The sequence below is a fragment of the Eurytemora carolleeae genome, unplaced genomic scaffold (assembly GCF_000591075.1).
Source record: "Eurytemora carolleeae unplaced genomic scaffold, Eaff_2.0 scaffold30, whole genome shotgun sequence".
NCBI lineage: Eukaryota > Metazoa > Arthropoda > Copepoda > Calanoida > Temoridae > Eurytemora > Eurytemora carolleeae.
Window position 1 is genome coordinate 176,722 of NW_019396243.1, and position 19,925 is coordinate 196,646.

The 19,925-nt window shown below is 33.0% G+C and overlaps 2 protein-coding genes across 3 annotated transcripts in view; one reads left to right on the top strand and one right to left on the bottom strand.

Annotated features, from left to right (window-relative positions):
* The window catches only part of LOC111699168 (innexin shaking-B), a 47,082-nt gene extending 29,191 nt beyond the window's left edge, over window positions 1-17,891 (top strand). Inside the window, exons 2-7 of one of the 2 annotated variants that reach the window (XM_023469768.1) lie at window positions 9,315-9,410; window positions 11,425-11,548; window positions 13,958-14,091; window positions 14,818-14,850; window positions 15,249-15,325; window positions 16,278-17,891. In XM_023469768.1, the coding sequence (XP_023325536.1) occupies window positions 9,315-9,410; window positions 11,425-11,548; window positions 13,958-14,091; window positions 14,818-14,850; window positions 15,249-15,325; window positions 16,278-16,548 (735 nt within the window). In that variant the 3' untranslated portion in view covers window positions 16,549-17,891. Of the gene's footprint in view, window positions 1-9,314; window positions 9,411-11,424; window positions 11,549-13,957; window positions 14,092-14,817; window positions 14,851-15,215; window positions 15,326-16,277 lie in introns of both variants that reach the window. The other variant, XM_023469767.1, reaches the window with a different exon arrangement.
* On the bottom strand, window positions 1,715-4,304 carry LOC111699169 (rho GDP-dissociation inhibitor 2). The gene is made up of 3 exons (XM_023469769.1): window positions 4,050-4,304; window positions 3,204-3,450; window positions 1,715-2,112 (listed from the first exon to the last, which is right to left on the bottom strand). Exons 1-3 carry the CDS (start codon window positions 4,192-4,194, stop codon window positions 1,902-1,904), a joined length of 603 nt encoding a protein of 200 aa, XP_023325537.1. The 5' UTR covers window positions 4,195-4,304; the 3' UTR covers window positions 1,715-1,901.
* Window positions 17,892-19,925: the final 2,034 nt, after the last annotated feature.

The window sequence follows — 19,925 nt, forward strand, 5'->3', positions numbered from 1 at the left end:
TATAATACAGTTAAAATACAGTGTGTCCCAATAAAATAGGAAATAAAGGAAAATAAAATTGTCTTTAAATCGCTTAGAAACTAATCTTTCTTTAAAAAAGTCAACCCACTCAACTTAGAATTCTAACCAAGGCAAAACAGACGCCTAGACAGGATTGCAATTTTTTTAATAAAGATACTTCTAATTTTGAGATTTCCAAAATGTGGCCTGCGTTTTTTAAGATTTCAACTTATAAAGATAAAACCAAATTTTTTAAAACATTTTAAATCTCCATCTATAAATATTTAAAAGATATGACAACAATTTAAAAGCTCAATCGATCTCTAACCTTCAGGCAATCTAGAGACATTTCTTAACGATACATTTAAAAAATTCCACAAACGATTCAATGCAAGCCTCTTGCCTAAGTTTTGATGTTGGAATTCAAAATTTGTAGAACGCAATTTCGCGGATTTCTTTCGTGGAGAAGTGATAAAATGGCCGATAATGGTCGATTCTCCGATCGAAATACCAGTTCTACAGGGTGTCCCATAAAACAGGAACGACTTCACTCAATTGTTTTGTATCTATTTGGCATTTTTTTGTGAACATAATTATAGTGGTTTCCAATCATAATTTCTTCATTAATATTTAAGATCCAGAAAGTATTCTCCATTTTGGAAATCTCAAAGATCGTACGATCACATTTTAAATCAATAATTTAAAAAAAAATCTCAAATTCTTTTATTAATTCCCATGTAATTGAAGGGTTACCTAAAATAACGTTATAAATCCCACTAAACCCGTAGGAAATGTATAGAGTAGGAGATTATAAAAACTAACAGCTGAAGAAACCTTAGAAATTCAGGTTTAACAGAAACTTAAAAGATATAAATACAGACAAGTACTTTTAGAAGGAGGGTTTCGTCAGGAAGGGTTTACTAATCCTGTACACAACGTTACGTACAAAGAATGAGACTCCAGAGACGACTGTACGGAATTCATACGGCCTGATTCTTTATGTTCATAATTCCCTTATCTCTTTTCCAACCCAATAAATAGGCCAATAAAGACTACATTCAAGATAGAAAACTTGATCCAACGTTGGGAACGTCATATTCTTAGAGTTTCAGGTCGTCTTTATAATCTTATTTTTGTGAATAACCCTGTATGTACAGGGCTACCCATAAAGGACAAGACTTTAAATGACAACATACTCGTTAAAAGGGACAAATTGATGGTTGAATTTGTCTTTTTTTACTGATGTCTTATGGTACATTACGTACAGTTGTCTCTGTTTTTATCAAGAAACTTGTTTTAATTCATTACCAGACGTACTGATCTCTACACAAAGTACATTTCTCCTAAATCTATCAACAAATATACAATCGGAGAACTCTTTCTCTCCCTCCGTAACTATTTGCTCCGAGGACTGAAAGTACTGAATATCTGAGCTTAATTTATACTGCTTTAACTTGGTAAAGTGAAAATCAGAGATTAATTCTTAATTTAATTCTTTTCCTTTAAACTTGTCTCTCCTTGATCATTGCTGGATGGATTCACAACCAACGTTAAACTTGCAATTGAGGAATAAACTAGTTTTGTTTCTTAAAACTCCACCCCCTCCACAACAACAAAAAAGAACACTTGTGCTCATTTTGATGCGAGACAATTATGTAAAAAAAAATTCAGTTTATCAATTTATTTTCTTGAGTATAAATTTAATAAAAAAGTATCAAAATATCAAAATTATTATTTTTAGCATAAAATCACAGCGAAGAATCAATCCCAAGAAAGCGTTTACATGATCATAATAATCGAGAGGATAGGGTTGGAAAACTGTAGAATGTATAAATAAGGATAGCAATTCCTATATTGAGATGGGTCAGCGGATACAGATAGTTTTTGGGACCTAAATATATTCAGTCCCAGTCCTTTTTAATCTCTATTGACCACTCCCATTTCAAGTGCTCGGTCTTGTCGTCGTCGGTGAAAACAGATCCGACGGAGTAGGTTCCGCGTTTCATCATTCCTGATGGAGCATCCTCCATAGGTGTGAGGGTAGAGTACAGGTCTAGTTTAGGAGCATAGGAACCAACCATATGGGTCATCTTATCCACATTTATGCCAGCTCTAAAACAAAAAAACGTATTAAAAATAAACAATTTTGGTCAAAGATGACAAAAGTTTTGGACGAGGTTAATTAAGTTCCCAAGATGGGTGGTTTACGCCACTCCTCTGGGGATTGAGAAATAATATTTAAAAATTAGAGTTTGCCACAAAGAGTTTGTGGCAATGACTCAATTCCTTTGTTATTGATATTATTAACCAAAATTCATCTATTTTTTCACATATAAATCATTAATTAATAAATGTAAGATGCTCTGGGTAAAAAATTGACTTTCACAGAGGTAGGTTTAAAGGAAAAATATACCCAACAAATTTAGAATATGGTTTAAAAAAAAAACTTTACATCTGTATTTTAAGTGGAGGAAATAAAATTCCCTATGAAAACCCCCCCCCCCCCACCTTTTTTGGGCATTTATCATTTCATTTTAAATCTGTTCGTTATCTATTTCTTCTATCTATTCTATTTATTCGCAAAATTGTTAGAATTGAGAAAAGTTTTTAAATAATTGACTTGAATACTGAGAATCTTTACAGTTTGAACCTACATCATTGACCGGACAGTCATAAATAACCTTTTTTTTTCAAATATTTAAGGTGGTAACAATTCTTTCACATCAAAAGATTAGGTAGTACCATTGTGAATCGATTACGAAACTTGAACAATGTTTGCCAACCCTTATAGGGACTATAAACGTAATTTCAAGTGAGCCTCCATTTCAGGAGTAGCATGTCCGAATTGTTATTTTAAAGCCTCTACTTTAAGTTACAAAGAGGAAGATATCGTCGTTTTTCTTTCTGAAAAAGTGTTGAATTTTCTTTATATTAAGGGAAATATCATTTGAAAATAATCAATTTTCGGTTGAAAAAAATGATATAAAATTCATCTTGATCATGGACAAAGGTACCGTTGTGAATCGGATAAGCAGCTTTACATTATAAATGAGAAAATTAAAGATTAAACGTACACAGTCCCTTTAATGATGGTTTCGTACAGTTTTTACAATTTCTAACTGTACGTTTTCTGAACATATTTGAGACCATGAACAATCTACCTGTACGTTTTCTGAACATATTTGAGACCATGAACAATCTACCTGTACGTTTTCTGAACATATTTGAGACCATGAACAATCTCTCTCTGAACAATAAAATCAATCCTGATCCTGAACTTGATCCCCTCCTTGATCACAAACTTCTTGGTCTTGATCACAGAGAGGTCCTCGGTGAGGTCCATAGTGACGTCCTCCCGGCCCTCGACGACCAGGGCGAGGGCCTTCACAATCACCTTCCTCGGGTCATTCTCGTCCACTACTACAGCTCCGGTGCCAGCCGCAGCCGAACCTAGGATAAAAGTAATTTAAAAAGCGTATGATCACATAGGATCTGGATCCTATGAATCCGCAAACAATTGTGGATAATTTCCTGGAGTACGATTTTTGTACATGGATCTTATATATAAGACATGGAAATAATTGACCATGTGGCCGCAGCGCCCGGTCCCCAAACATGTCCTAGCCGCAGCGCTCGGCCCAGAAAGTGTCTTAAACTAACCTAACCCTAAATATATACTAGTTTTTGTTGAATAAATTGAAGGCCCGTCCTGGCCGCAGCGCTTGGCCCCCTAGCATGTTCAAGCCTCAGCGTTCGGCCAAGAAATTGTCTTAACCTAACCGAAAGAAACAATAATAAAAAGTAAATGAACACAGTTGAATGGAGAATACAAAATAACTTAAAATTAAAGGTCGTGTACAAAATTGATAGGGGAGGGGGGCCCGGGGGGTTGAAAACTCGTTCTCTAGGACAGACCCAAACAGTTTTTGATCATAATTCATGCAACATCATTAAAACCTTCCTTATCATTAAAAGGTAAATCGAGATTCTGCATTAAACATTTTTTTTTTGAAATTTGTTTTTGGTAAAAAAATTCAACCCTCAAGTACCTAATAATGTTGCTTTATATTGTTGTAAAGAAGCATCCTCTTTATCGGCGGCCAAAATATCGTCGATGGATTTCTCTGGAGGAGGATTATAATGAGGGTCATCTTCTAATTCAGTCTCGACATTATGTGTATCCTCTTCCTCCATTTTATTAACCTCGTCGCAAACTAGTTTCTTTAGTAAGATCCTTGTATGTTGTGCTTGGAGTAGGACTCTAGGAGTAGAGAGAAGGCAGGGCAGGTAGCGGTTCTAACAATAGTGTACACTTCTATTCAACCCGCCATATAATACAGGGTTACCAACAAAGGATGATAATTTAATGACGACCTAGAAAAACTAATTCGGACTTGAAATCAAATATAATATTTTAGAAAATGTGCAAATGCTGCAGCTTGTGCAAAATCTTTAATTTAGGAAATAAAACTTAAAATGAAACTTAAAATTTCGGAGTCGAACGTTCCATACTTTATGTATCACATGATCCTTATCTTTACTTCCGGACATTTAACAATTATTATGGGGGGAGGGAGGGAGAGGTCCATGCAAAGTCCTTTTCAATTGAAAAATAAATCAAAAGTTTTAAAGAAGAGATAAGAGGAGTTTTCCTTTTTTCTGGCGCAACAGATTCTGATTTGATAAAAAGCTATTTGCAACCCAACAACTTTGACTTTTTTTATTTTATGTGTTTAATAAATTCAAGGAATTATGCCGATTCACAGGGGCGTACGAGCTGGGGGGGGCGAGCCCCCTGGTCCCCCATACGCGTACCGGCCACCCCCCTACACAAACCATGAATAGTATCTCAAACTTTCTTATTTTGGATGAATCTATTGTTATTCTCCTTGACTCTCTCCAGCTTTCCACTCGACCTACCNTTGACCAAATATTTTAGGCAAAGATAAAACAGACATTCCTCACCTAATTTTTACTCTAGTTTGACCTAGTTCTCATTCTTTGAGAAAATACAATTATTTTGCTTCTTTTTTCAAATTTAAAATTAATTATTGACAATGTTAGCTTTAATCTGTTGTTCTGAAAGATACCATTTGTAATTGTTCTCGAATGTTCGTGGATGTTCTGTTTAAACTGAGATGGAATTTTAAGAATTTGAGCCGAGGTTTAAATCCGCCAAAACCCGGTTAAAATTTAGCGCCGGCTTAAATCTTGAAACATTTGATACAATTTTAAGTGGAACCAACAATATTTAAGCCGCGGCTTAAATTTAAACCGCCGCTCAAATTCTTTAAATTCGGCCGCTGGACTGATTTGGCTCAAATTTTGATTTGGGAAATCGGCAGAACCACGGGAATGTGCCTAGTTTGGTTTCAAAGTCTAAATTGAGTTGGTCGACTTTTTATTTTATCGAGAGAGAGTTTAGTTCCCGGGCAAAGTTGAGTTCCCAAGCTCTAATATAATTATTAGAAAAAATAAAACCACTGCAAAATTATTCCACTGTTTTTAGGTAACCACTGTACTTAAAATCATTTTAAAACTTATAAACGAACTGGATGTGATGTGATGTTTGATTTATTTAATGTCGTCATTGTATGTATTAATTTTCACTTTGGGGACGTTTTACACATTAAAATTAAATTTGTTTAAATTTTGACTAAACTTTAATCCTAATGACATAGACATGATTTGAACTCATATTAATTAATCATAACAATTTCTGAAATCAGTTTTACTAATTTAAAATTGAATAATAAATGAAATATAGTTCAGTATAAAAGTTACATAAACATTAACTGTGTAGCTAATAATATAAAAAAATATAGTGATGATTTTATTTTTTCGTTTAAAAGAGTAGAAAAAAACTTATTTAAAAAAAAGGATCATTCAGACTGTAAGCGTAATTTCCAGCTACAATTCATGCAACGATGGCAATGCCCGATTCACAACGGTACCCTTAAAAGGTTTGTCTGATCAAGTATAAAATAGATATCTGCAATGTTCATAATTTATAATTATTTTAAAAAGTGAATTGCACATTTCTATTGCAGGAAAACGATTATCAGAATTAAACACATTTAATTTTAATCCTAGAAAACCGACAATATCTTCAGATAAAGGTCTAATGGTACCGTTGTGAACAGGCATTGCATGGAGGGTCACTTGAAATTTCGTATACAGTCTCTTTAAAGAATCCAAATGTTTGTTTCACTTTCAATTGTAACTTTTAATAGTAAGATAAAGAAAATGTTTCGGAAATATTGGAGAAAATGATTTTTCCTTTTATTAGATTTAGTCCAGTGGAAGGGAAACAGGTTGAAATAATATAAAATAAGGAAAATTGGCATGTTAAACATTTTCATTCTTAAAACCCCAGTGGATTATTTGAACCAAAAAAATCATTATAGTGCCGATTTAAAACTGAGATTAAGAAATATTAATCTCCTCTTGTTTACGATTGGAACTGACTAATCGCCGCAATCTTTTATTTCTAAATCCATATTTCTTTGAAACCTGGATAGTCTAAACCGTTGATATTTTATAGTTTTTTATTTAGCAGAAGTTGATGTTTTGAATATTAAAGGTTTCCGACATCTGGTTGAAAAGAATTATTATGTTTAAAGGGACTGTAAGCGTAATTATGTTTTAAAGGGACTGTAAGCGTAATTTCAAGTTACCCTTTATTCAAAATCCCAACACACAACAGATGTAAATAAATTGTTGTTTTGTTAAATCGGTTTAAAATTCTTCATATTTTCTGCAGTAGAACTGCGCATGTCATTTTTGTGGAGAAACCACAATTAAAAATGATAAGATTTTTTAAAGAAATACAATTGATATCTTATCCATACTTGATCATAACAAAGATATTAAGGGTATCATTGATAACCGGGCATTGACATCTTTGCATGCATGGTAGGTCACTGAAAATTGTGGTTTAAAAAATTGGGGGTGGAGGGGGGGCTTTTTTTCTCCTTCAGGTTTTCGTGCATTTTTGTGTGTCTTTTAATCTATATAATAAAACAAGACATTCATATAAATATATATGTTGCGTATAGCCGGCCAAACGGCTGGACCGATTGGGCTGAATTTTTTTGCGGACAATCATGGGTGGCCGGGGGGTGTTATAGGCTAAAAAATTCGACATTTAAAAATAATTTTTATTTTTTTTCTACAGGGAACGCCTGGCCCTTCAGCTAGTATAAAATAAAACTATTTTGTAGTTTAGAAGGAAACTAGTTGACTGTATAATAATGTTCTCATTTTCTGTATTATTTAAGAACATTTACAAACATAGCATCAAGTCAAGAAGACGAAATTACATTGCTCAATTAAATCTTATCATGTCAAAAATTGTAAACTGTACAGTTTTTGTATAGTGTTAGATTACAGTTTAAATCTTATCATGTCATATTGTAAACTGTACAGTTTTTGTATAGTGTTAGATTACAGTTTAAATCTTCAAAAATTGTAAACTGTACAGTTTTTGTATAGTGTTAGATTACAGTTTAATTCGTAATAAGTAATTTGATGAATTTATAAATTCCATCAAAACCTAATTTCTTCTTAAAAAAAAGAAAAAAAAATTTATTGTATTCTTACTAAAAAAGTTCAATCCAAATTTACATAAATATATTTCAGTTCCTATATTCTTGAAAGTAAGAAAAAAAGTAAAACCCAAATATGTCATATAGTTTTTTTCTTCATTTTACATTTGTGTCTTCTAAAAGCATAAATACAGTTGGGTTCGCTTTCTAGAGAAAATCTAGTTTCAAGAATATGCACATGATATGATGTTTGCATAAAAGTGCTTATATAGAGTTTTCATTTTTTTGTCAAGCTTTGATGTATACGTTTCTAGTAATACATATTTAAACATTATACACAGCTTTATAAGTCAGCTATCTTAAGAACAAATATTCTTTTCATTTCGATTTACGAATTTACGATTATAATTTCTATATATTTACGATTAGTAATCTCTCTTTGTATGTCCGATCATAACTCATGAGCCCCATGACCGATTTGCCTCAAATTTGAAGTAAACGGCGGGCGTAACTAAGTTTCGCGCTGATAGTTTTTGGGAACTTTATGGCAGGGATTCTTTTAGTGAAGAAATAAAATTTTCAATGAAATAAATATCAGGATAATATCAGAATTGAAATAAATATCAGGATTGAAATAAATATCAAGATTGAAATAAATATCAGGATAATATCAGAATTGAAATAAATATCAGGATTGAAATAAATATCAGGATTGAAATAAATATCAGGATTGAAATAAATATCAAGATTGAAATAAATATCAGGATAATATCAGGATTGAAATAAATATCAAGATTAAAGTAAATATCAGAATTGAAATAAATATCAGAATTGAAATAAATTTCAGGATTAAAATAAATATCAGGATTGAAGTAAATATCGGTATTGAAAGAAATATCAGGATTTAAATGAATATCAGAATTGAAATAAATATCAGGATTAAAATAAATATCAGGATTGAAATAAATATCAGGATTGAAATAAATATCAGAATTGAAATAAATATCAGGATTGAAAAAAATATCAGGATTGAAATAAATATCAGAATTCAAATAAATATCAAGATTAAAATAAATATCAGGATTTAAAAAAAATATCAAGATAAAATCAGGATTGAAATAATTATCAAATTGAATTAAATATCAAAATTGAAGTAAATATCAGAATTGAAATAAATATCGGAATTGAAATAAATGACAGGAATAAAATGAATATCAGGATAATATCAGGATTAAATTAAATATCAGGATAATTCAATATCAGGATTATTAAATATCAGGGTTAAAATAAATATCAGGATTTAAAAAAATATCAGGATAAAACCAGGATTGGAATAAATATTAGGATTGAAATAAATATCAGGATTGAAACAAATATCAGGATTTAAATAAACAACAGGATTAAAATAAATATCAGGATTAAATTAAATAACATATATTAAAATAAATATCGGGATTAAAATAAATATGTAAGATTTATATCAGGATTGAAATAAATATCTGGATTGAAATAAATATCAGAATTGAAATAAATATCAGAATTGAATTAAATATCAGAATTAAAATAAATATCAGAATTGAAATAAATATCAGGATAAAAAAGATATGAGGATTAAAATATTCATTTGGATTAAAATATGTATTAGGATTAAAATATTTATTAGGATTAAAATGTTTATTAGGATTAAAATATTTATTAGGATTAAAATATTTATTAGGATTAAAATAAATATTAGGATTAATTAGTTTCAAGTTTTCGTTATTTCAGGCAATCCTGTTCTACGTACCACGCTGGTTATGGAAGAACTGGGAGGCAGGGAAGATTCATGCTCTCATGATGGATCTAGATGTCGGAGTCATTCAGGTATACATTCTGTCCTGAGCTGAAAACTTTAGAATGAAATATCCATTTTTCAAATTTATTATTTTCAAATAAGTTTAAATTCATGTGGAGAACAAGCAATATTTAATCTGGATATTAAGAAAAAGAGTGGTTTAAGCCTTAATCCTGATATCTACCATTCTAAAGTTTTCAGCTCAGGTACATTTATCCTTATTCGTCTTGGCATAGTTTATCCTTATCCGTCCTGGTATATTTATCTTTATCCGTCCTGGTATAGTTAATCCTTATCGGCCCTGGCATAGTTTATCCTTATCCGTCCTGGCATAGTTTATCCTTAGGCGCCATGACAAACTCCTGAAAGACAAACTCCTGAAAAGACAAACTCCTGAAAGACAAACTCCTGACGAGACAAACTCCTGACGAGACAAACTCCTGAAAATAAAAATTTCTGAAATACAAACTCCATAATATCAAATTTAAAAAAAATGTTTCACAATTTATATTTAATCTTGCCGCAGCGCTCGGCCCAGAAAGTGTCAAAACTTAACCTAACCCATGACCGCACCGCTCGGCCCCCTAGCCTGTCCTAGCCGCAGCGCTCGGCCCAGAAAGTGTCTTAACTAACCTAACCCATGGCCGCAGCGCTCGCCCCTGAAAGTGTCTTAACCTAACCCAACCCTAAATAATAAAAATAAATAATAATAAATTTGCTGGTTATTCTGATCATTGTAATACTTTGCTTGTTGAAGCATATTCAGATTACTAAAGATTGAGAATTTTTTCTAGGATATTTGCGGATTTTTTCTCCTAAAGTTTATGAATTTTATCATATTTCGTTCAGAGAAAAGTTTCATAATTTCAGGAGTTTGTCTTTCAGGAGTTTGTCTTGTCAGGAGTTTGTCTTGTCAGGAGTTTTTCTTTCAGAGCTGAAAACTTTAGAATGTGATATCCTTAATCCTGATCTGTTAATTAATCTGGAGATTAAGTTCACGAGGAAAACAAGCCATATTTAATCTGGAGATTAAGAAAAAGAGTGGATTAAGCATTAATCCTGATATCCACCATTCTAAAGTTTTCAGCTCAGGAGTTTGTCTTTCAGGAGTTTTTCTTTCAGGAGTTTGTCATGACACCTATCCTTATCCGACCTGGCATGGTTTATCCTTATCCGTCTTAGTATAGTTTACCCTTATTCGTCCTGGTATAGTTTATCCTTATCCGTCCTGGTATAGTTTATCCTTATCCGTCATGGTATAGTTTACCCAAATCACGTCCTGGTATAGTTTATCCTTATCCGTCCTTGTATAGATCATCCTTATCCGTCCTGGTATAGTTTATCCTTATCGGTCCTTGTATAGTTTATCCTTATCCGTCCCGGCATAGACTATCCTTATCGATCTGGTATAGTTTACCCTTATCCGTCCTAGTATAGCTTATCTTTATCCGTCATGGTATAGTATATACGCTTATCCGTCCTGGTATAGTTTATCCTTATTCGTCCTGGTATAGCTTTTATCTTTATCCGTCCTGGTATAATTTATCCTTATACGTCCTGGTATTGTTTATCCTTATCCGTCCTATAGTATAGTTTATCCTTATCCGTCCTGGTATAGCTTTTATCTTTATCCGTCCGGGTATAGATTATCCTTATCCGTCCTTGTATAGTTTATCCTTATCCATCCTGGCATAGTTTATCCTTATCCGTCCTTGTATAGTTTATCCTTATCCGTCCTGGTATAAGTTATCCTTATCCGTCCTGGTATAGTTTATCTTTATCCGTCCTGGTATAGTTTATCCTTTTCCATCCTGGTATAGTTTATCTTTATCCGTCCTGGTAGTGTTTATCCTTATCCGTCCTGGCATAATTTATCCTTATCCGTCTTAGTATAGCTTATCCTTATCCGTCCTGCTATAGCTTATCCTTATCCGTCCTGGTATAGTTTGCCCTTATCCGTCCTGGTATAGTTTACCCTTATCTTTTCTAGTATTTATGTTGCATAAATTTATGGGTAAAGTATTTAAATCTCTAATATTCTAGGATGTGGAGAAAAGACAAAAGAAAAGACTGTTGTTAGATTATCTCTCGGATAATCTAAAACATCATAACTGGTGGGCATACAGATACTTCTTCTGTGAATTCCTAGCTCTTATCAATGTAGTAGGTAAATATTCTATTGGAGAAGGGCGTATAGTAAATATTCTATTGGAGTAGAACGTATATTAAATATTCTATTGGAGAAGGGCGTATAGTAAATATTACTATTGGAGCAGAACGTATAGTAAATATTCTATGGGAGTAGGACGTATAGTAAATATTCTATTGGAGTAGGACGTATAGTAAATATTCTATTGGAGTAGGATGTATATTAAATATTCTATTGGAGTAGGGCGTAAAGTAAATATTACTATTGGAGTAGAACGTACAATAAATATTACTATTGGAGCAGAACGTATAGTAAATATTCTATGGGAGTAGGACGTATAGTAAATATTCTATTGGAGTAGGACGTAAAGTAAATATTCTATTGGTGAAGGGCGTATAGTAAATATTCTATTGGAGTAGGACGTATATTAAATATTCTATTGGAGTAGGGCGTATAGTAAATATTACTATTGGAGCAGAACGTATAGTAAATATTCTATGGGAGTAGGACGTATAGTAAATATTCTATTGGAGTAGGACGTATAGTAAATATTCTATTGGAGTAGGACGTATTGTAAATATTACTATTGGAGTAGGACGTATAGTAAATATTACTATTGGAGTAGGACGTATAGTAAATATTCTATTGGAGTAGGGCGTATAGTAAATATTACTATTGGAGTAGGGCGTATAGTAAATATTACTATTGGAGAAGGACGTATATTAAATATTACTATTGGTGAAGGACGTATATTAAATATTACTATTGGTGAAGGACGTATAGTAAATATTCTATTGGAGTAGGGCGTATAGTAAATATTACTATTGGAGTAGGACGTATATTAAATATTACTATTGGTGAAGGACGTATATTAAATATTACTTTTGGTGAAGGACGTATAGTAAATATTCTATTGGAGTAGGACGTATATTAAATATTCTATTGGAGTAGGACATATTGTAAACATTACTATTGGAGTAGAACGTATAGTAAATATAAGTCTTGGAGTAGGACGTATAGTAAATATTCTATTGGAGTAGGACGTATTGTAAATATAAGTATTGGAGTAGGACGTATAGCAAATATTCTATTGGAGTAGGACGTATAGTAAATATTCTATTGGAGTAGGGCGTATAGTAAATATTCTATGGGAGTAGGACGTATAGTAAATATTCTATTGGAGTAGGGCGTATAGTAAATACTACTATTGGAGTAGGACGTATAGTAAATATTCTATTGGAGTAGGACGTATAGTGAATATTACTATTGGAGTAGGGCGTATAGTAAATATTACTATTGGAGTAGAACGTAACTCCAATGTTCGGACCAATAGCATAAACAGTATATAACTATTGGAGTTAGACGTATGTTAAATATTGGGGTTTGATTACGTATAAGTATGAGGTATTGCGACAGCTAAGAGACGTTATTGTAAACAATAAAAAAATATTGAAAATAAAGTTAGATATTTTTGGACAGGACAGGAAGGCCCGGGCATGTTGAATCACTTTTTACCAACTTTTATTTTGTTTACAATAAACCAGTTTCTGATCTATCCTAATATGACGTCATTTAGCTGATACTGGATCCAGTATAAATTAATATATATATTCCGAGCTGCAGATATAATTGCTCTAAAATATTTTGCTAGAAACACAGTTGCTAAAAAAACAACGTCAGTTATTTGCGTTCATATATCTAAACAGGAGTATTCTCCTGGCAACTGCATTTCTAGCAATGATATCTGCATTTATTCCGGCAGTTTTGTAGAAAATAAGAGAAAACCTACTAGGAAAAAGAACTTCCATTGTAGGAAAGCTGGCGGTAATCGGGGAAAGTAAGGAGTAATAGCAAACAAAGGGATTTTGAAAATTTTAGTTTGTAAATGAAAAAAAAAATGTTGGATGGGAGGTAAATTACAGGAAAACAGGGAACACATATTAGGCAACTATGAGAGCAAAGGACAAGTGGATTATACAGGGATTATATAGGTATTAGTAAGTATGACAGGTCGATAGAGAGCGGGGACGAGGAGAGGGGGGAACAGCTGTTTAAAGGGACTGTAGACGTAATTCTATGTGACATTCCATTCGAAGAAGGGTATGTCCGATTTACAAAGATACACTTGAAACTTATGTTCGAGAAAAAATTATAAACACATTATCGTTTCCAAATGTGGTTTCCTTCTGAAATTTCCTTGCGGATTTAAAGCAACAGAGACAAAGAACGTAATTTTAAAATAGAGCGCTTTTTATGATGGAACAAATTACGATATGGAAATGGATTATTTAAATTGAAATTACGTATTTTGTCTCTTTAATAAAGTTGATGATACTGATAATAGATTTTACAACAAAATAAGATTTGGAGAAAATCTACTATTCGATCAGAACCTGGTCGATCTTCTAATATTAAAACTGATTTTAGGTCAAATGTTCTTGATGGACCGCTTCTTCGACGGAGCTTTTCTCACGTTCGGTCTCGAGGTGATCGCCTTCGCGGAGCAGGATCAAGAGGATCGTCTCGATCCTCTCATATACGTCTTCCCTAGGATGACGAAGGTATAAAACAAACAGTGGGTTACATAAAACTGTGGAATAGGAAGATGCCATTTAATGTATTTAATGTTGTTATAAATCATAAATTGCTCACTGCTCACTGGACAATTGTTGTGTCTAATACTCTTCTTGCTGTTTAGAAACCAATTCCAGAGACACCCGCAGACTATCCCACAGATAAACCCACGGACCAATCCACAGATAAACCCACAGAAACACCCACAGACAAGATCACAGATAATTCCACAGAAAACCCAGAGACCAGCCCACAGATAAACCCAGAGACCAGCCCACAGATAAACCCACGGAGCAACCCCAAGACTAATCCACAGACAAACCCACAATCACCTACGGACAAACCCACAGATAACGCACAGATAAACCCATAGATAAACCTACGGACCAACCCACGGATAACGCACAGACAAACCAATGATAAACCCACAGATAAAACCATAGATAAACCTACAGATAAACCCACGGAGAACCCCAAAGATAAATTTTGCTCTAATTTTTTATAAACAGCAAAAGTATTTAAGTATGTATATGAACAAGCAGACATGAATGAACAGACATGAATAGGCAGACATGAACAAACAGACATGAATATTTTGACATGAACGCACAGACATGAAATAAATACAAAAACTGAAAAATAAATGAACACAACCCTTAATACAATATACATGCAGAATTCAATATTATGAATAAGAATTTATTATATTTCAGTGTACATTCCACAAGTTTGGTTCAAGCGGAGAGGTTGAGAAACATGATGCTCAAGATAAACCTACGGACAAACCCACAGATAACGCACAGATAAACCCACAGATAAACCTACGGACCAACCCACAGATAACGCACAGATAAACCAATGATAAACCCACAGATAAAACCATAGAGAAACCTACAGATAAGCCCACGGAGAACCCCACAGATAAATTTTGCACTAATTTTTTATGAACAGCAAAAGTATTTAAGTATGTATATGAACAAGCAGACATGAAAAACAGACATGAACAAACAGACATGAAAAAAATACAAAAACTGAAAAATTATGAACACACCCCTCAATACAATATAAATGCAGAATTCAATATTATGAATAAGAATTTATTATATTTCAGTGTACATTCCACAAGTTTGGTTCAAGCGGAGAGGTTGAGAAACATGATGCTCTGTGTCTTCTCCCTCTAAATATAGTAAATGAGAAAGTGTATGTTTTCCTCTGGTTTTGGTAAGTTCAATATTTTATCACAAAATCTATTTTTAACCATTTATTCTTACCAAACACACAATCCTAGTTCAAGGTTATTCATTTCTTGTAGTTGTAGATTCATTTCTTTTATGATGTTAAACTTGTGGGGAGAAGGGTGAACCGCTTTAGAACCTTATTCGAGCCGCATAGTATAATTACAAACATTAGTTCGAGTTAAAACAGAGTGCTCACATTACAGCTATATCCCGGCACCTTGATTCCGTAAGAAGAAATTGAAAGCGACTCGAGAAATCTTATCTGTTCGAAAGTTTGAGTAAATCTCTTTCACTTTTTTAATATCGTAAACCCTCCCCCCCCTCTTCCTATGAAAAATTATTTATAAAATCGCGGACAATGCATCATATATACATTTTTACCAAATCTGGTCACCATTATCTTCGTTAACCATAGAAAGTATTGTATAAACAACAGTTCTTAATTCTAAAATTTTTTCCCAAGTATAAATTTGTCTGAAATTGTTGCTGACTGAAACCCTTCAATAGCATAGTTTCGAATCTAAATATATTTAAACGCATGAATGGTTACTTTAACACTTGAATACATGCACTTTGAACTATCATCGTTTTTTAATCAGTTTCTCTCTTTTTAAAACGTTTACACGTTTAATCTGCCATGATTTATTGTAGCATACGGACACGGTTCTGCTTATTATAAAAACCCAATTTCTCTTTTTTACAAAATATTGACCTAAGCTATTTTCGATACTGATATCAAGGTTCCCTTCATTTAAAGCAAATCATACTTAATTGACAACAGTACTCTTGAGCCCTGTATTGGATTTACAATAAGGGAGACATTGTCATTTTTCATGTAAATTCTCTAAGGTTATAAATCGGATGTGAAACTTTTTTAATGAAGGGTCACTTGAAAAATTAGGTAGACAGTTCCTTTAAAAAGGTTTTTTTTTCAGGTTTATTCTTCTCTCTATCCTGAGTTTCCTTGTTATCCTCTACAGACTAATCATTGTCCTCAGCCCGAAGATGAGAGCCTACCTTCTCTACATCAGGTTCAGGCTCATCAGGAGGGAGGTCATCAACACCATCGTCAAGAAGTCCTATGTTGGAGACTGGTTCCTGTTCTATATGCTGGGCCAGAACGTGGACTCGATGATCTTCAAGGAGGTGATGCATGAGTTGGCGAGGAAACTGGGACATCTAGGCAAGGACTTCTCCGATACCTAGATGGAGAGAACTAGGGTTTGATCCTGTGATACTACCCGGAGAAATCCTTCCCACTGACATGCAACCCGACCCACATTCATCAAACCTGTAGTTCCCGTCCCACTAGTTTTTAACGAAATCAGAAATTGGAATTTTGTGTACTACTATTTTTCCAAATCCCTGACGAAAAAACTAAAAGACCCCACATCAGAAACAGTTCCAAATGTGACACCAGAAACAGTTCCAATAGGACACCAGAAACAGTTCCAAGTGAGACACCAGAAACAGTTCCAAATGCGACACCAGAGACAGTTCCAAATGTGACACCAGAAACAGTTCCAATGGAGACACCAGAAAATGACACCAGACGACAAAAGATATTCTAGATTAGACTGGAAACTAGAAATACAAAGAGGTTAAAACCGTTTTCAAGACAAAGAGATCTTGTCAAATCAAGAACAGGTAGCAGAGATCTTGTCAAGACAAGAACAAGTAGCAGAGATCTTGTCGAGAAAAGATCAGTTTGAGTTTAAGTCAGTGGACGTTTGTTAATCCTAATCCAGTTGTGCACAAACCAACAAAACAATATTAAATCAAGTAAAGTGGAATTCTACTGAACAGTAATGATTCCCATGCACTGATCTTTGCTCTAACCTTTCCATCTACCTTTTAAATTCATTAGATTTTTACTTTAGATTTTTAAACTCTAACTCTTTCCATTCTCTTAAAACCTTACCCTTATAATTTTTCATTCATTAAAAAAACTATCTAAAATTTTATTTTTGAATATTTTGAAAAAGTACAGCAAAAAAGACAAATTCTACTGATATAACTATTTCTAAACTAAAAAAATTCGGAAAGTATCACCTAAACCTAAAATCTACAAATACTATCCTCTAAACCTGAAATCTACGAATACTATCGTCTAAACCTGAAATCTACGAATACTATATTCTAACCCTGAAATCTACGGATACTATCTCCTAAACCTGAAATCTACGGATACTATCTACTAAACCTGAAATCTACGGATACGATCTCCTTAACCTGAAATCTACGGATACTATCTCCTAAACCTGAAATCTAAGGATACTATCTCCTAAACCTGAAATCTACGGATACTATCTCCTAAACCTGAAATCTACGGATACTATCTCCTAAACCTGAAATCTACGGATACTATCTTCTAAACCTGAAATCTAGGGATACTATCTCCTAAACCTGAAATCTACGGATACTATCTCCTACACCTGAAATCTACGGATACTATCTCCTAAACCTGAAATCTACGGAACCATAATCCTACCAATACTATTTTTTCCTTCAGTTTTCGTTAATCTAGGGATATTTAATTATTAAAACTACCGTAAAGTATGAATACTCTGAAACTTGCTGCTACTCTATAAATATGTAAAAACTCTTTCATCTCCTGTAAACTCTGAGAAAATCCCCGAAATACTCCTGATGTCCCGACGCATGTCTTGACCACTGCCAGTTCTACTTCACTGTTAAAACCAACACGATAAAAATCTTCAAAAACAATCCGATTATTTGTTAATGTTGTAAATGCACTACTTAATCTGACCTCAAAGGCTGGTCAGTCTGTTATGCCTGATGCCTTGGGCGTTCTGTCATGGTTGATTATCTGTACAGTGTACAGTGTACAGTGCACAGTGTACAGTGTACATTCTGCACCAGTTGACTGATTTTCTGGTAAAAAGATATTTTGTTATTTTCTTCAGAATATTTTTGGGAGATTTTCTTCTCAAATGTTTTATTAAAAAGGTTTAAATTGTAAAAGTTTTTGTTTCTTCTATTTTAAGAAAATTACACTTCAAAATTACTGTTCAAAATTTATAATTATCAATAATGGGTTGCCATAAGATCAAGTTTATTACAGGAACTGAGCTGAAAACTACGCCTAAAGTCCTTTAAGATGACATATTAAAGACTTTAGTTTGAAGCTACAGCAATATTTAGCTTTTTTTAATTAAATTTTTTTTAAACAGGGAACTTTATCTTCAAGTAAATAATGTTGTTTCTCCAAAATATTAGAAAATTTAGACAAATGATGAACAACAAATTCTTGAGTTTTAAGCTTCCATGTTAAAAAACTTTTGTGCTAGCTAAGTGCGCATTCGCTAATGAGAATTTTTTTTCTTTTGTTATCTTTTTGTGCCGTAAACCTAAGATGTGATCTTAATTCTTATAAATCCTAAATTGTGAAAGTTTCGTTTATTATAACTGATTGTTACACGGCGAATATGAGGTATGTGCTCATGGGTGTGTTTTTTTGGCATTGAATAATTGAAATTTAATTTTTGTTTACTCTCAAAATGTTACAGATGTTTACGCTTTATTTATCCCGCATCAGCCAATAAGATTTGAGTATTTTGGACTGGTATACAGAATACGGCCCTCTCATTGGCTGATATGGCTGACCATTTAAAAACTCGTTTTCAGTCAAACCTAAAACTAAACCAGATATAAACCTTAAAATGGAATCGTCCCTAAAAAATCTAGTTTGAATAATAAAACTTTTAAATAATTTTCAAACCTTATATTAATGTTAGAATTGTTGTCATTTTTTATGATTAGAATCTTTTTGTACCAGGCCCCCCTTCGTTAAGGGTTGGTAGGAAAACCATCCCCAGACCTCAGGGTTAAATATAGCTGTTAAAAGTATTGAAATATATAGATAATTTTTAAATACTTTTTATATCGAGAGAAAAAATTAATTCTGAGAGAACCTAAAGATCTGAGACGAACAAGAACAGAATTCAGAAAGCTGTTTTTTTAAGATAATAAATTTAAAAAAAATCAGTTTAATAAAAAAACAGAAAATACAATTAGAATAAGAGAAACATATCTAAAAGAAAGTAGTTAAAAAAAGATAGATAAATAATGAATTTAGTTAGAATGACAGAAGAAACAAAATATAATATTTAAATAAAAACAAACAATATGATTAGTTAGATTTAAAAAAACAAAAAGTTATATTAAGGTTTGAAAGAAACACAGGAAATTGAATTTAGTTTTTCAAATTTTGAAATTTGAAGAAGGTTAATATTCAAGAAAAAGAAAGTGGAATACTAGAGAACTTGTTTTGAAATTAAATGATTGGGGTTTCCAATTTTTAATTGCCCAATTCCGAGCAATTCCGTGAAATCCCGAGCAATTCCGAGCAATTCCGCGCAATTTCGAGAAATTCCGCGCAATTCCCCGCTATTCCGCGCAATTCCGCGCAATTCCGCGCAATTCCGAGCAATTCCGCGCAATTCCCTGCTATTCCGCACTATTCCAAGCTATTCCACGCAATTCCGAGCAACTCTGAGCAATTCCGAGCAATTCCGTGCAATTCTACAATTCCGCAATGAGAAACATGATGCTCTGTGTCT